General features: G+C 36.3%; 1 protein-coding gene across 1 annotated transcript in view; it reads left to right on the top strand.

The window, feature by feature from the left end:
• TLL1 (tolloid like 1) overlaps positions 1 to 14,069 on the top strand; it is a 214,081-nt gene extending 200,012 nt beyond the window's left edge. The window contains exons 19-21 of the mRNA XM_043566011.1: positions 699 to 912; positions 9,435 to 9,685; positions 10,883 to 14,069. Of these exons, the coding sequence (XP_043421946.1) occupies positions 699 to 912; positions 9,435 to 9,685; positions 10,883 to 11,017 (600 nt within the window). The 3' untranslated portion in view covers positions 11,018 to 14,069. The remainder of the gene's footprint in view (positions 1 to 698; positions 913 to 9,434; positions 9,686 to 10,882) is intronic.
• Positions 14,070 to 14,584: the final 515 nt, after the last annotated feature.

Raw genomic sequence — 14,584 nt, 5'->3', positions numbered from 1 at the left:
ATTAAAATAAGTATACCATCTATCTTAAAAGTAAATTAACAATAATGTAGCCTAAAATCATATTAGGACTCTCTAATAATATGGGTTTGTAGGATCTAAATAAAGAAGTATATAGTGAAAATTCCCTTTTAGTTATCCTATTAAGATTTACTGTGCTTAATTTTTGTGAAGATATAACAATAACTGTAAGAGGTTTTCTGCTTAAGTGTCCCAAGGTACTTGTACACAAAATACATCCAAGGTAGTATATGATGTTCAATAGTTTATGATCATCAAAACCAGAGGATTCAACTTTTTAAAACAATTTAAAAATGTTAAAATTCAATTTTTGTTTTCTGATGCATTCAGTGTAAACTTAGAATTGTATTCAGAATAAAATGTCACTTTGTGATTACAATTTGTCTATATTTTGGAGTAGATTGTCATAGTAGATTTAGTTGAAATAGTTGAATAGTAGAATTTCACCTGGAGTTATTGCATTGTTTTCCTCCTTATGTTTTTGCAGAGATTTTACATCATGTTGATTTCACACTCTTTCAGTAATGCTCCACATGGATTTCTTTATTTATATGTCCTGAGCATGTTTTATTGATCTGTATTTCTGCTCCAAAGGAAAGAACCCATTTTGAGTGATATGTGATTTTTTATTTTTCTTTTCCTTTCTTCTTCCTTTTTTTTTTTTTTTTTTTTTTAACTAGGCCTTTAGTGAGTTTGAGATTGAGCAGCATCAAGAGTGTGCTTATGATCACTTGGAAGTATTTGATGGAGAAACAGAAAAATCACCAATTCTTGGACGACTATGTGGCAGCAAGATACCAGAGCCCCTTGTGGCCACCGGAAATAAAATGTTTGTTCGGTTTATTTCTGATGCATCTGTTCAAAGAAAAGGCTTTCAAGCCACACATTCTACAGGTCAGCAAATCAGGGCCATGTTTCTCTTTCTTAAGATCTAGGTTTCTCTTCCGGGAATGAATGCAGTGGATCCTATAACAGGAACATTAACGAATCTCTGAGGACAGTAGAAGAAATCTCACTGGAGCATTTTGTAAAATATTTGAGAGCAATGTTGCATCCTACCTATATGTCTTTGTAGTTGTTGAACATTAAAAGGAAATGCAATAATTTGATCTCATACATGTTCAATGCAGTATGACCAGGTAGAATTATCTCTAAATATTTGTATAATATGTTCCATATTCACTTTGGCAGTTTGATTTATATGTTCTGTTTAACAGTTAAAAATCTATATCTTAGTATTCAAGAATTATGTTTATCTAACATCCTACCTGGTTACCTAGATTTTAAATTAATATATTTTTATAAATCTCAGTTTTGAGATTTATCTCTCTGTTTTACAGAGCCTCATTTGTTTTTCCCTTTATTAGGTATGCAACACAATCTTTTTCCTAATCCTAATCCCTAATTTGACTTTGTAATGAAAATCTTCAAGAAATAAAATATAATTTAGAAAAATATGGAAAATTTTAGGCAAAATGTAGAATAACATTTTTTATAACTTGGAGCGAGCCTAATCATATATTTCATAAATGTCTAGGAAATGTCCTTTTTTTTCATTCAGTTAAAAATAAAAAATCAGTTGATTGTAGTTTCCTAAAGTCATTTAGCTTATAGTGCCACCTAGTGGCACTCATGATGCATAAACCGTTTAGACACCGCCTGGTAGAAATCTATCTTGGTGTAAAACGCACTAGAAATAGTATACATATTTTACCAGGAAACATTTTGAGTGTAGTAATTTTCATCATGGTTTCCTGATTTTTTGTTTGAATTTTTTTAATTTTATGTGAGAAATCAGAATTTTAATTATTCCATTATCCAATATTACTTTCCAGTTTAATACATTTTGTTATGAGCATTAGATTTATACTGAAGTCTATATGTGAGAAAGTGAATATTGTCCAGGGCGCCTGGGTGGCGCAGTTAGTTGAGCATCCGACTTCAGCTTAGGTCATGATCTCACAGTCCATGAGTTCGAGCCCCGAGTCGGGCTCTGTACTGACAGCTCAGAGCCTGGAGCCTGCTTCAGATTCTGTGTCTCCCTCTCTCTCTGCCTCTTCCCCACTCGTGCTCTGTATCTCTCTGTCTCTCAAAAATAAACATAAAAAAACATTTTAAAAAAGTGAATATTGTCAAAATATTGATCATACTAGGAATTGTTGGACTCATTGATAATTCAAATTAATTGTTTCTCAGGATTAGTATAAATATTTATATTTAAAATTATTTATATATTTATATTTATATATTATATATATTATGTTTGAGAAAAATTTTTCATGGACTATAGACATTTTGTACTGATTTTCCACCCATTTGACATGTACTCTTTAAATATTTTCCTGATAACTTGTTATGCATTGAAGGGGTGGAATGATTGGAATCCCATTACTTCATCAATACTTTTCTGATAGCACAGAGTTTATGGCATATATATGCATACTTTAATATCCTGGGTATCATAAGTTCCAAGGAAGCAGTATAAAAATATGCTGTCAAAGTTCTTGAAATATCTGACTATATCATATTTTTAATTTTCCTGTCTATGAATTCCTCTTTCTTACGTTAGTAAAAACTTACTTTTATAGTATCTCATACTATCTTTTCTTACCTTTGGTAAGTAAAAGGATTAAGACTTATATCATGTTCTGGTATGTTGATACATTTGGGGTTTAGGTCTAATGATGCCATTACCTAGCTGGGAACGTTGGAAAGGATCGTTTCTTTGGATCTGTTTCTTTGGATCTGTTTCTTTATCTGTAAACTACTATTTAAGGTTTCTTATAGCTGTAAAACTCCACAACTTGTTAATTTTGCATGGCCTCTGCTCATGAACCCTATTTGCAGTGTTTATATTACCCTTAAGAACCCATTGTTAGGATCTAATTTCTCAATGAGATCACATATTGAGATCTGATGGTCTATATAGCATGCATTTGGCATTTAGGCACACACATGTACTTAATATATACACTTTACGTATACTGAATCCTCAAAAGACTATACGATGTATTATTATCCTCATTTTTCAGATAAAGAAGTTTTAGAAATCTCTAAAAATTAATTAATCCTCCAAATTCTCATTTTTCAGATAAAGAAATTGATTAATTATTTTGTAGAGATTTCTAAAATTATGTCAAAGCCTGAATTTAATCTTTACACTACCTATCTCCAAAGCTCACATACTTTCCACCACAGTATATTTTCTCTTAACGTAAAAGTTTCAGATTAGGAAGAAAAAGGATACCAAACTGGTCTGTTATTGAAGCAATGGTAGAGATTGAATTTTTCCTTATGTAAGTTTTAAAAAACCCTCTGTTTAAAGTATGTAACCGGCTAGGCCTATTTTATTGCCCTGTTCTGTTCACATTCATTCAAATACCCAATTGAGCAACGTGAGTCCTATTTTCATTAGGTGAAAACGTACCCTGGATATCTTTTAATCCGGCCCTGTCATCTCACAGTTAAGGATTCTGAATAAAAACTTAAATGCCTGAAGTAGAACAAAAAAATAGTAGTTGGTATTAGAATCCTGGCTTCTTAACTCGGGCTCATTTGCTGTTATCAAAATTTTTCATATTATCTGTGTTTTTTTTTTTCTTGATGCATAAATTTTTGCTCTCACTTAACCAGGCATCTTTTCTGGGTAGATTTGTTTTATACTGTTACTTTCTAGTAGCCATACATGTTGAAATCCTCTGAGGTGCTGCCTCCTATTTATGTCTCCTAAAGCTTTCTCTTTAATAAGTTAATTTATCCCATAGTCTTTCATCACATATTTATTTGACACCAGCTTTGGATAGACTGTAAGGTATTGGTAATTTATAGCAAAAAATTTAGCAATTTGTGGGAGTTGATAAAGAAATCGAAGGAATCCCTGCCTGTTAACAGCTTACAGTCTGGCAAGTTAAACTTCTGATTTTCAGATGTTTCTGTACTTAGGATTTTTCAGTCAATTTCTACTGACAAGACAGCCAAGTCCAGTACTACATCAGTCAATTTTTTCTACATGTATAAAACTCTTATTCATTATTTAACTGCTTCTAGAATATCTGTAACTCTTATTGATGGGCCCTGAAATACACCTTTTAATTTGCTTGAGTAAATTTATATATATTTCTGTATAAAATTTGAGTTTTGTCCACAAGTTTGTAATACCATGAATTTTGAAGCCAGCTGATTAGAAATATTGCTCTAATATGGTTTTATGGCTACTTTTTTTCACAAGTAATGCTATGTAAAAAAAATCCATGAGTAATGGACTTTATTGGGAAGAGTCCTTTTTATTCTCTGATAGTGTCCAAATTCTAAGCCTAAATATATTTTAATCAGGTAACAAATGGTATTCCACTACCCTTAAATAAACTTATGAAAGGAAACAAATCCTCCAGTAAAAAAAAAAAAGTATATCTATATATCTATATATCTATATAGATATATAGATATATAGATATATATCTCCTGTGTATTCTCTCAGAGGATATGGCTATCATACAGAAAAAGGGGGAAATGTGAAGAGAAAATAATATTTTAAAACATGGTCAATCTGGGCGCCCTGGGTGGCCCGGTCGGTTAAGTATCCAACTTAGGCTCAGGTCATGATCTTGCAGTTCACAGGTATGAGCCCTGCGTCGGGCTCTGTGCTGACAGGTCAGAGCCTGGAGTCTGCTTTGGATTCTGTGTCTCCCTCTCTCTCTGCCCCTTCCCCACTCACGCTGTCTCTCTGTCTCTCTCTCTGTCTCTGTCTCTCAAAAATAAATAAACATTAAAAAAAAGAAAACAGAGACAGGGAGGCAAACCATAGGAGAGTCTTAACTACAGAAAAGGAACTGATGGTTGATGGAAGGGAAATGGGTGGGGGGTTGGGCAAAATGGGTGATTGGCATTAAGGAGGGCACTTGTGATGAGTGCTGGGTATTTATGTAAGTGATGAATCACTAAATTCCACTCCTGAAACTATATATATATATATATATATATATATATACACACACACATATAAACTATATATTAACCAACTAGAATTTAAATAAAAACTTGAAATATTAAGAAAATAAATGAATAAAATAAAACATGGCCCGTCTGGTAGGACTTCTTTCCTGTAGCATACAACATCATACTATTTATCAATGACATTAAAAAAAAAATAATACATTATTAAACTTCTTAGCAAGGAAATTTTGATTTAACTCAATTAAATTAGAATGTCCACTAAAGGCATTTGTAGGTCAAGTTACAGGACCTCTTTGGGAATTTAATACTTTATCAGGAAACAATCATGTCTTTCCAAATTAAAAGGAAAGTCACCCCCAGGCTTCTCTTCCCTTCTTGTCACCTATCTTATGCAGCTTTATTTTCATTTTCCAGAATTCCGTAGAAGATGTTCTGGCAGCTTATAAAGTACATTCAAACAATTGATTTAAAAACAATATTGCTGACATGCTACACTACTTTTATATTGTTCCAACTTAGTAAATGAACAGAATATTTGCGGGGAGTGTATTTACCTAAAAAACATCCTTTATAGGGACCATATTAAATGATACATGAACTAAATTTTGAAGAATTGCCACAAGGATTCTCAAAGACACTCGTAAGCAATTGCCCTCATTCTGGTTGTTATTTTCTGCGTACGGAATTTCTCTCAGGGCATATTAAAATCACACCCCTTCTGCATATAATATTCAAATGTTTGTTCTTAAAAGTTTTATTCTGTGGACTAAATTCTGTCTCTGTCTCTGTCTCTGTCTCTTTTTCACTGTTGGATCATTAATTCCAGATTTATTAGCTTTAGCAGTGATCCATAGGAATGCAGTTGTGCTCTGAAACAGATAAACGAAAGCCGGTGAACTTTCTGAAACATTTTTAGTCACCCTTAAATGTAATTTATTTATTTTGAATATTGCCGTTTTCTAGAAATTTTCAATAAAACCCAGTTATAACCCTTCACTGTCATTTTCAGATTCACAAACATTTCATGAAATCCCCTTTCCATTTTTGTTTACTTTTTTAAAATGTTTATTTTTGAGACACACACACAGAGCCTGAGTGGTTTCATGAACTCTCCCTTTCCATTTTTGTTTAATTTTTTTAAATGTTTGTTTTTAAGAGAGACACACACACACACATACAGAGCCTGAGCGGGGAAGGGCATAGAGAGAAGGAGACACAGAATCTGAAGCAGGGTCCAGGCTCTGAGCCGTCAGCACAGAGCCCCACACGGGGTTTGAACTCACAAACTGCGAGGTCATGACCTGAGCCGAAGCCAGAGGTTCAACTGACTGAGCCACCCAGGAGCCCCTCCTTTTCCATTTTGTTCCACTAGTTCATTTCCTCCTTGATTTTTGTTGGAAGTTGGGACTGGCAGAGAATTGTATCTTCTGGATCCCGGTCTTTGTCTTGCTACTTTGTTTGTACAAGGCAGGCACACTGAAACTAAAGCCTTCTTCCGAACGCACAGTCTGTGCCTTCAGCTCTTCCTGGCTGTGGGATAAAAGTTTTTTAAAAAGTTGAAACCAAAACAAATCCGGCAATTATATCAAACTTTGAGAACAGGTAGAATTCTAAAAAACCTCTAAATGAGATTACACTGGTTTATACACTTACATATTACATTTGGAAATATTTTTCACAGAATATTTTCCCGGGCTTCAAAAATATAAGTCTTCCATTATGGTAGCAGATTAATAGTGTTTTCAATTGTTTTTTTCATTTTTTTCCGGCTTTTCATTTCATACCTGAATGGATCCCTAGCAGCACAGATGATGGCATTTCAATGTTCTCACTGGAAAATTACGGCAGAAATGGTGGTAGCTTCCACTAAGATAGCCTTTCCTATGTGCCAGTTACCTTCCAGGCATTTTACACATATTAAACCATTCACTCTTCGCCTAGACCCCAGGGTGGGGCTACTGTGTATGATGCTTGTCTTAGAAATGTAGTGTGAGGGGCGCCTGGGTGGCTCAGTTGGTTAAGCGTCCGACTTCAGCTCAGGTCACGATCTTGCGGTCCGTGAGTTCGAGCCCCGCATCGGGCTCTGGGCTGATGGCTCAGAGCCTGGAGCCTGCTTCCGATCCTGTGTCTCCCTCTCTCTCTGCCCCTCCCCCGTTCATGCTCTGTCTCTCTCTCTCTCAAAAATAAATAAACGTTAAGAAAAAAATTAGAAAAAAAAAAAAAAGAAATGAAGTGTGAGATACAGTCCCACAGCGGATGAAGGGCAGAGCCCAGATTTGGACCCAGGTAGTTTGGCTGCGGGGTTCTGTCACAGGGGAAGGACCGTAATTTTTGGACTCAGAAGAGCGCCCTGCCCTGGTAGGAAGGGTAGGATGTTAGGTTCGCAGTCTGTAGGACTCAAGAGACAATATTTAAGAGATGAGTCCAGCTTTCAGCTTTTTACACGGGCAGTAGTAGCACCCATATCGAGTGATTGTGCAGGATGCCCCATCTGCCACCGGGAACATAGAGGGACATTGACATTCACCATGGAGCACAGCCTAGGGGGCAGTCATTCTCGTGGTTGGAACGCCAGTTGGATGTCAGCCACACACACGAATCTAAATGTCTTTGTGCCTACATATATTTAGACACATCTGAACGGTGGTTCCATCCTGGAGATTCAGAAATATTTTGTTATTGAAAGTCACCAAGCCACAGTGTGGGTAAACTGTACACAGACCTGAAAACTCCAGCTAAGTGTTTGTAATTGCGCAATCCATCCTCACAGGGTGCTGCTGAGGATGGTTTGGTCGCATGATCATGACAATGTCACAGTTGTGGTTTGATAGCCAGTGTCCTGCTTGTCCACATCTTTTCATCTTGGGCTTTCATGTCTGTCCCCTCCCAACTTATTCCACTTCTCCTGAGATTTTTCCGGTCTTAGCACTGAAATTGTGGCTTCCCAGGGATCTCTCAGTGCTTGACAAACAGAGATAGAAAGAAACTCTACTTGCTTCTGACATGTTTATATCCCTTTCTTTATCTCCTTTGCCCCCGACCCTCTGCCATAATAATACATATAATGCCTAGTTATTAGGGATAATAACCTATATAGGCCCTAGTTATTAGGAGGTTTGGGGGTGGAGATTACAAAGCTTCTGAGAAAAAAAAAATTTTAAGTGTTATATCTAAATTACACTGGCTATAAATTTTTATGCATACTTATCTATTTGGTGTATTTACCTCTAATGACAAAAGCAATAACTGGTAATCCATAAGTTTATTGATATCTCTCTGAAAAAGAAGCTGTGAAAAGAGCATTTAAATTTTTTTATTTATTACAAACACAAATATACTTAGTAGCTTCTGAAACTACAAAGGTAACTGCAATTAAGGATGTGTGTATGTTTTTCCCAACCCAGTTAGGTGAATATTTCTACCCAAGTCAAACTGTTCTATATATTCTATGTAGAGTTCTATATCATGCACACACACATAGAAATTTTATACATTTTGTTGATATTTTTATTTTAAAAAATTTTTTTTTTCAACGTTTATTTATTTTTGGGACAGAGAGAGACAGAGCATGAACGGGGAAGGGGCAGAGAGAGAGGGAGACACAGGATCGGAAACAGGCTCCAGGCTCTGAGCCATCAGCCCAGAGCCCGACGCGGGGCTCGAACTCACGGACCGCGAGATCGTGACCTGGCTGAAGTCGGATGCCCAACCGACTGCGCCACCCAGGCGCCCCTGTTGATATTTTTAAAGCTTATTTATTTTTGAGAGAGAGAGAGAGAGTGGGGAGGTGGGGAAGGGCAGAGAGAGAGGGAGAGAGAATCCCAAGCAGGCTCCTCACTGCCAGCAGGGAGCCCGATGTGGGGCTTGAACTCACAGACTGCAAAACCATGACTGGAGCCAAAACCAAGAGTCGGACGCTTAACCGACTGAGCTACCCAGGTGTCTTATATTTTGTTGATTTTTACATTCTTTCTTATTCATTTGGATTCTGGGTTCTTAATCAATTAAGATTAAACTTGAATGAAGATAATGATCTTTTTTCTATTAAAACTAGTTATTTGGAACTAAAAACAGTATCGTGTGCAACAAAAATATTTATTAAGAGTTACTAGACGCTAGGCACTGTTTTAAGTGATTTTCATGTATTCATTAAATCCTCAAAGCCCACTAAGATTGCTACTGTTGTTATATTGTTATCACCTGCATTTTGCCCTATGGATCAGAGAAATGGCATCACTCGTATAAAGTTAACTGAGCTAGTAGGTGTTGGAGGTGGTATTCCAACCCAGCAGTCTGTGTGTAGTGCCCGTGTCAGTACCTGTTGCACAGACCCCACAATTATGGGACACACATCCGGTGATGAAAATGAATTCAGAAAGTAGAGAAGGGTTAGACTACATCAAATTTGAAAGGGGACTTGTGACACCTCACTGGATTTATTTCATTTTTTCTTTCCCGGGCAGAGTGTGGCGGCCGACTGAAAGCGGAACCGAAACCCAGAGATCTATACTCACATGCTCAGTTTGGTGATAACAACTACCCAGGACAGGTCGACTGTGAATGGCTGGTAGTGTCAGAACGTGGCTTTCGCCTGGAGTTATCCTTCCCGATTTTCGAGGTGGAGGAAGAAGCTGACTGTGGCTATGACTATGTTGAGCTCTTTGATGGTCTCGATTCGACAGCGGTGGGGCTTGGTCGATTCTGTGGATCAGGGGTAAATACAGAAGCAGCAGGAAACCATAGACAGATTAAAAAAAAAAAAGCTCAATGATTGGTGATTGTTATGCGTGCCATATACAAATTGACAATATTTTTACAAAAAAAAAAGGTTACACTGTATTGTTATTGGCTTGACAAATTATACTATGCCTCTTCTCCCTCACCTCTTTCTCTATCTCTATTGAATTTTCTCAATAATCTCACGCAAGAGGGATGAATTTGGTAGCTCTAATTTGCTGTTAGTGTCCACATTCTAACTTTTTTATTCATGTTCTTCTTGTGTAATAAATATTTCAACCTTGAAGAATCTAAAGGCAATACATTTAAACACACACCTTTGACAATTGGGTCAACTTCCTAAATTAAAGCATAAAGGCAAAGTAATATGCACACAACCCATGTTGACATTCCCCTCTCAAAGAATACACCTGCTGAGTGGTGGGGTCCACCAGTGCTGTGCGGACTCAGTCAGTGCTACCAGAATGCTGTTCCACTGCAGCGTGTCACTTGTGCATGGGACAGAATGCCAGCGTACAGGTCACAGAGCGTTGCCACAAGACATAAGAAAAAGGAAAGCTTAAGATAAATATCAAGTGGTCTTCTGAAGACTTACTTTGTTCAGAAGACATTAGGCCCCCCCGCCCCCGCTCTTTTTTTGTCTATCAGTGTCTATTGCTTAAATAATACTGAACATGAATACTCTTGAACTCCTGTCCAAATACCAGCTGCAGTGAAACGAAAAAGATTCTTGGTGTTTAGATTATTGAAACAGGAAGGGAGGGATGATTTGGATTCTGGAACTGTCTCTGCCTCAGAGTACCTTCTGAAACAAATTTGATAGCTCTTTGTGCTCTTTGAACCTCACCTTATTTATTTCTAAATCAAAGGAACTTGGCTTAAAATTTTGGGGGAAGAAAAAAACGACACACCAACTTGAAAACACACTTCTGTTCCAAGCCCAGCAATACCACTACCTATAACTATGATCTTGAGCATGTCATTTGCTTCTCTGAAACTCACGTTTGCTCATCTGTAGAATGAAGAAGCCACACGTATTCACTATTCCAGGTTGTTGAGAGGATTAAGTCATATATACCCCACTCCCCCCCCAATCCCAAATATGAATCTCAATGAAGAAAAAAATGACTCCTTCTGTTTGTTTATTTGCCTGTGTGTTTCTTTTTGTCTTTAGCCACCAGAAGAAATCTACTCCATTGGGGATGCGGTTTTAATTCATTTTCACACTGATGACACAATCAACAAGAAAGGATTTCATATAAGATACAAAAGTATTAGATATCCAGACACCATGCATACCAAAAAATAACACCAAAACCTCCATCAGAACATCAAGGAATGTGCAGAATGGAGAGAAGACGTATTTTTTTTTTAAATGAAGATATTAGCACAAATGTTTTATATAACAAGTGTGAACAGAAGAAAACTGTAAGACCAGAATTATCTCTGTACTACAAGAGAAGTTTTCACCTAACTCTGATCAGCATTACCAGGAGATTGGAGCTCCATGCTTGATGGTATAAATCGAAATAAAGCTGGCGGAAGGGCGTCATGTTACTTCAAGGAAGACTCCACAAGCTTTTGTTGACAGCTTGATGCAGATGCCTTGCAATTGCAAGCAGTTCAGTTCAGGGTCTGTGACCTTGCAAAGTGTTCTTTTTGACAATTCTTCAACATTTGGGAGAAATGAAATGGTCTTGCAGGTCATATACAGAAAAACCCTCTTCCTGCGTCTGAGGATAATTGCTTTGGCTTTGTATCTTGGATGCAGATCCGTATAGGATGTTGGGAAATGGGAGTCTTTTGAGGGTGCTTTGTACTTTAATTGTGGGTGTGTCCGATGTTTGGAAACTGGAATACTTCAGCTTAGTCACTTTCCTTGCAGGCCAGATTCACCTCTTTGAGACGCAAATGATCTTGTGACCACTTCATTTTACTGGCATTTTGACAAGTTGGAAATGTCAGTAGTGTCCATTATTGCAATTAATCTCTAGACATCATTTATTTAAATGCTGGAAAATGCCCATCTGATTGGTAAACTCAGTTCTTTCAGTGAAAGTGCTGCCTTTTCACACCAAACTTAAGAAGCGCTGTGATGTCTTAGAACTGCGTGAGAGAACTCCCAACAGGTGTGAACAGAATTCTTCTAGTGACTGCCTGGATGGTCCATTCTCAAGTCACCAGAGCTGCTATCGTCTTTTCTGTTGTTGTCAACCTGTCGTAGCTGTTATTGCTGACGTTGTCACGGTTAATGTTGTATTTAAAAAAAAAAAAAAAGAAAGAAACGAAGTGTAAGTAGGCCATGTAGTCATTGAAAGATTTCTTTCTTTCTCTCTCTCTCTTTCTCTCTCTCTCTTTCTTCTTGGGATTCAGTTAAAAAAGGATTTGTTTCCGAAAGACTTTCTATGGTGCTATTCCATAAACGTTTTTTTTTTTTAAACAAAATTTTTGACCTTTGAGCCAACCACCTGTAGACTATGAATGTCTCCCTATGTCTGTCTGGTGGCATTTGAAGACTAAAGACTTGTCAAACGTATCAAGAGTATATCATTGCAAGGGCAGCACTTGTCCTGTGGAACAACTACTTATAATGCCTTAGAATTCTTGCACATGATCAAACAGATCCTCCTAGAGACACACATTTCAAAAGGTTGAACTTAATAATGTATGTGAATTAGCAACTCCATGAGGAAAACCCATTTCCGTGACTGAGAACATCGGGTATAAATACGGTGTCTTGCTTTTGTTGTAGAAAATGAATTTTCTGCTTTAAAGCCATGCGTGTTTTTAATATTGTGTGTGTATATGTGAGGTTGTCTGGGTGAGCGGAGCTATAAGAAGGTGAAACGTAGTGGGGGATGGAAAAGTTAGAATTTATGTGCCAAGTTCTACTTAGAATCCTGTCTGAAGTAGCACCTTTCTTAGGAGATTTCATGGACAATTAATAGGAACGTCTAATTATTATCAACCCCATTACAAAAATGGCTTTTTCCTTTACAGAAACTCTGTTTTGATATGTCTTGATGTTGACGTAGATTACTACGTGAAATACCTTAGTTTCTGTTACCTGTCCATGAACATTTGACATTCAATAAAATTGGGTATTTCTCTTCATTTTTACAAATTAAACTATACACACAGGTGTAGCTTGTTTCTTTTCTTTGTCATTGCCCTGAAAAATATTTTCTTGCATTTGAATTATACTATGTAAATACATTTTTAAAACCAATCTTCGGTTCTTATTGAACATTACTTTGGGAATGTGTCACTATTGCCTGCAATATAATGAGCTTTCTAGTGGAGCTGATTTATTCCAGAAACTTCTTCCATATTTTTTCACTAATCTTCAATTAGCCAAAATATATCAGGAGTGAGCAAAAAGGAGGAAAAAATTATGAACACCTAACGTCTACACTATGCCTGGCCCGGTGCTAGGCACATGACACTAGCTTTTTTTTTTTTTTTTTTCTGTTTGAGGATTGTGGTGATGTTCTCATTTTGTAATTCAGGACTGGAGGCTCATAGAAGGTATGTAACATTCCCAGGGTCACAGTGTAAAGTGAGATGTTGAAAGCCAGCTTGTCTGATATAAAAATCTGTGCTCGTTCTATGAAATGTAGTCGAATCGATCTGGACATGTATAAATAGTGGACAGTGTTTTTATGATGAAACTTTTCCACGTAAAGTACACTTTAGGGGTGAATTACAGTAAAACTTTCAGGATAAATATATTGTTCTTTTCAGGAACAGCATGACAATTCAAATATCAGCTGTAGATATCTTTAAGAACCACAATTAGTGCTAGAAATGAAAGAAACAAAACCTGCTCTATAGCTCAGAGTTAGTAACCATGGACTTTTGTTAAAGTAAATATATTAAACTATTTTATCTGGCGTGATAGGGGAAATGTAGTGTTCTACATTAAGAAATATTTTCGGTATTACCATTGACATCATATTAGGCCACAACGAGCTGCATTCAACAAAACTGAGAAGTGAAAGTGAAAAGGTATTTGGAGATGTCACAACTTCAAGTCTTCAATGTGAACATTAATTTTTAACGTACCTTATGTCAGATATCAATTCGTTGCATATTATTTTTATATTAATTCAGTTTGGGCTTAAATATGTTGTTAATTGCAAGTACAAACAGCTTTGTTGTCATTTTGTTAATTATTGTTAGCTACTGTTTCAAGCGTTTTATTAAATTAATTTTGTAAATTATTTTCAACCCCTACATCAGTATATTGGTTGTGCTCTCTATTTGCCAAAGTTCTAACTCGTATACAATCCTCACTGGCTATCCACAGAAAAAAACTGCTCCTACTTCCTATGATTTTATTAAATTATTTTTCAAGTCAACTTGAATATTAATCTAGTCTATTTATGAGGTCATGACTTAGCATAATTTCACAAAACAACATTTTTTGAAAGTATACAAGAACAGACAATAATATTTCCAAAGTCTCCAAACGTCCCCTTCTTGTATTGGCTGGCTTTTTGCTATCCAGGCCTAATTTTAATATATCACAGTATCAGATTCAAATGCTGTCCAGTTTTGTTTTTAGAGTTCTTAGTCTCTCATATTTGGTTTCTATTATTACTATATATTTTCAGGGTAAGCCTCAAATACTAAATTTTGTTCTCCCACAGAGAAAATTTCTAAAAGCATCTAATGACTAATTATTATTCTTCAGAAGTAAATGTAAACATCTTATTCAATGTTACTTTGAATTCAAGTAAATGTTACTTGAAGGTTACTCAAGCTCATTCAAGTAAATGTTACCTTTTAAAAGTAAACTGTAGCCATGTGTGACATTTAAAACTAAGGGCAGTTATCAAAATGTTTGGAAGTTGTGTTTAGTGACAATGGGAAT

Source organism: Prionailurus bengalensis, chromosome B1, assembly GCF_016509475.1.
Source record: "Prionailurus bengalensis isolate Pbe53 chromosome B1, Fcat_Pben_1.1_paternal_pri, whole genome shotgun sequence".
NCBI classification, from domain to species: Eukaryota; Metazoa; Chordata; class Mammalia; order Carnivora; family Felidae; genus Prionailurus; species Prionailurus bengalensis.
Note: the sequence above shows the minus strand (reverse complement) of the source record. Positions and strands in the feature narration are given on the sequence as shown.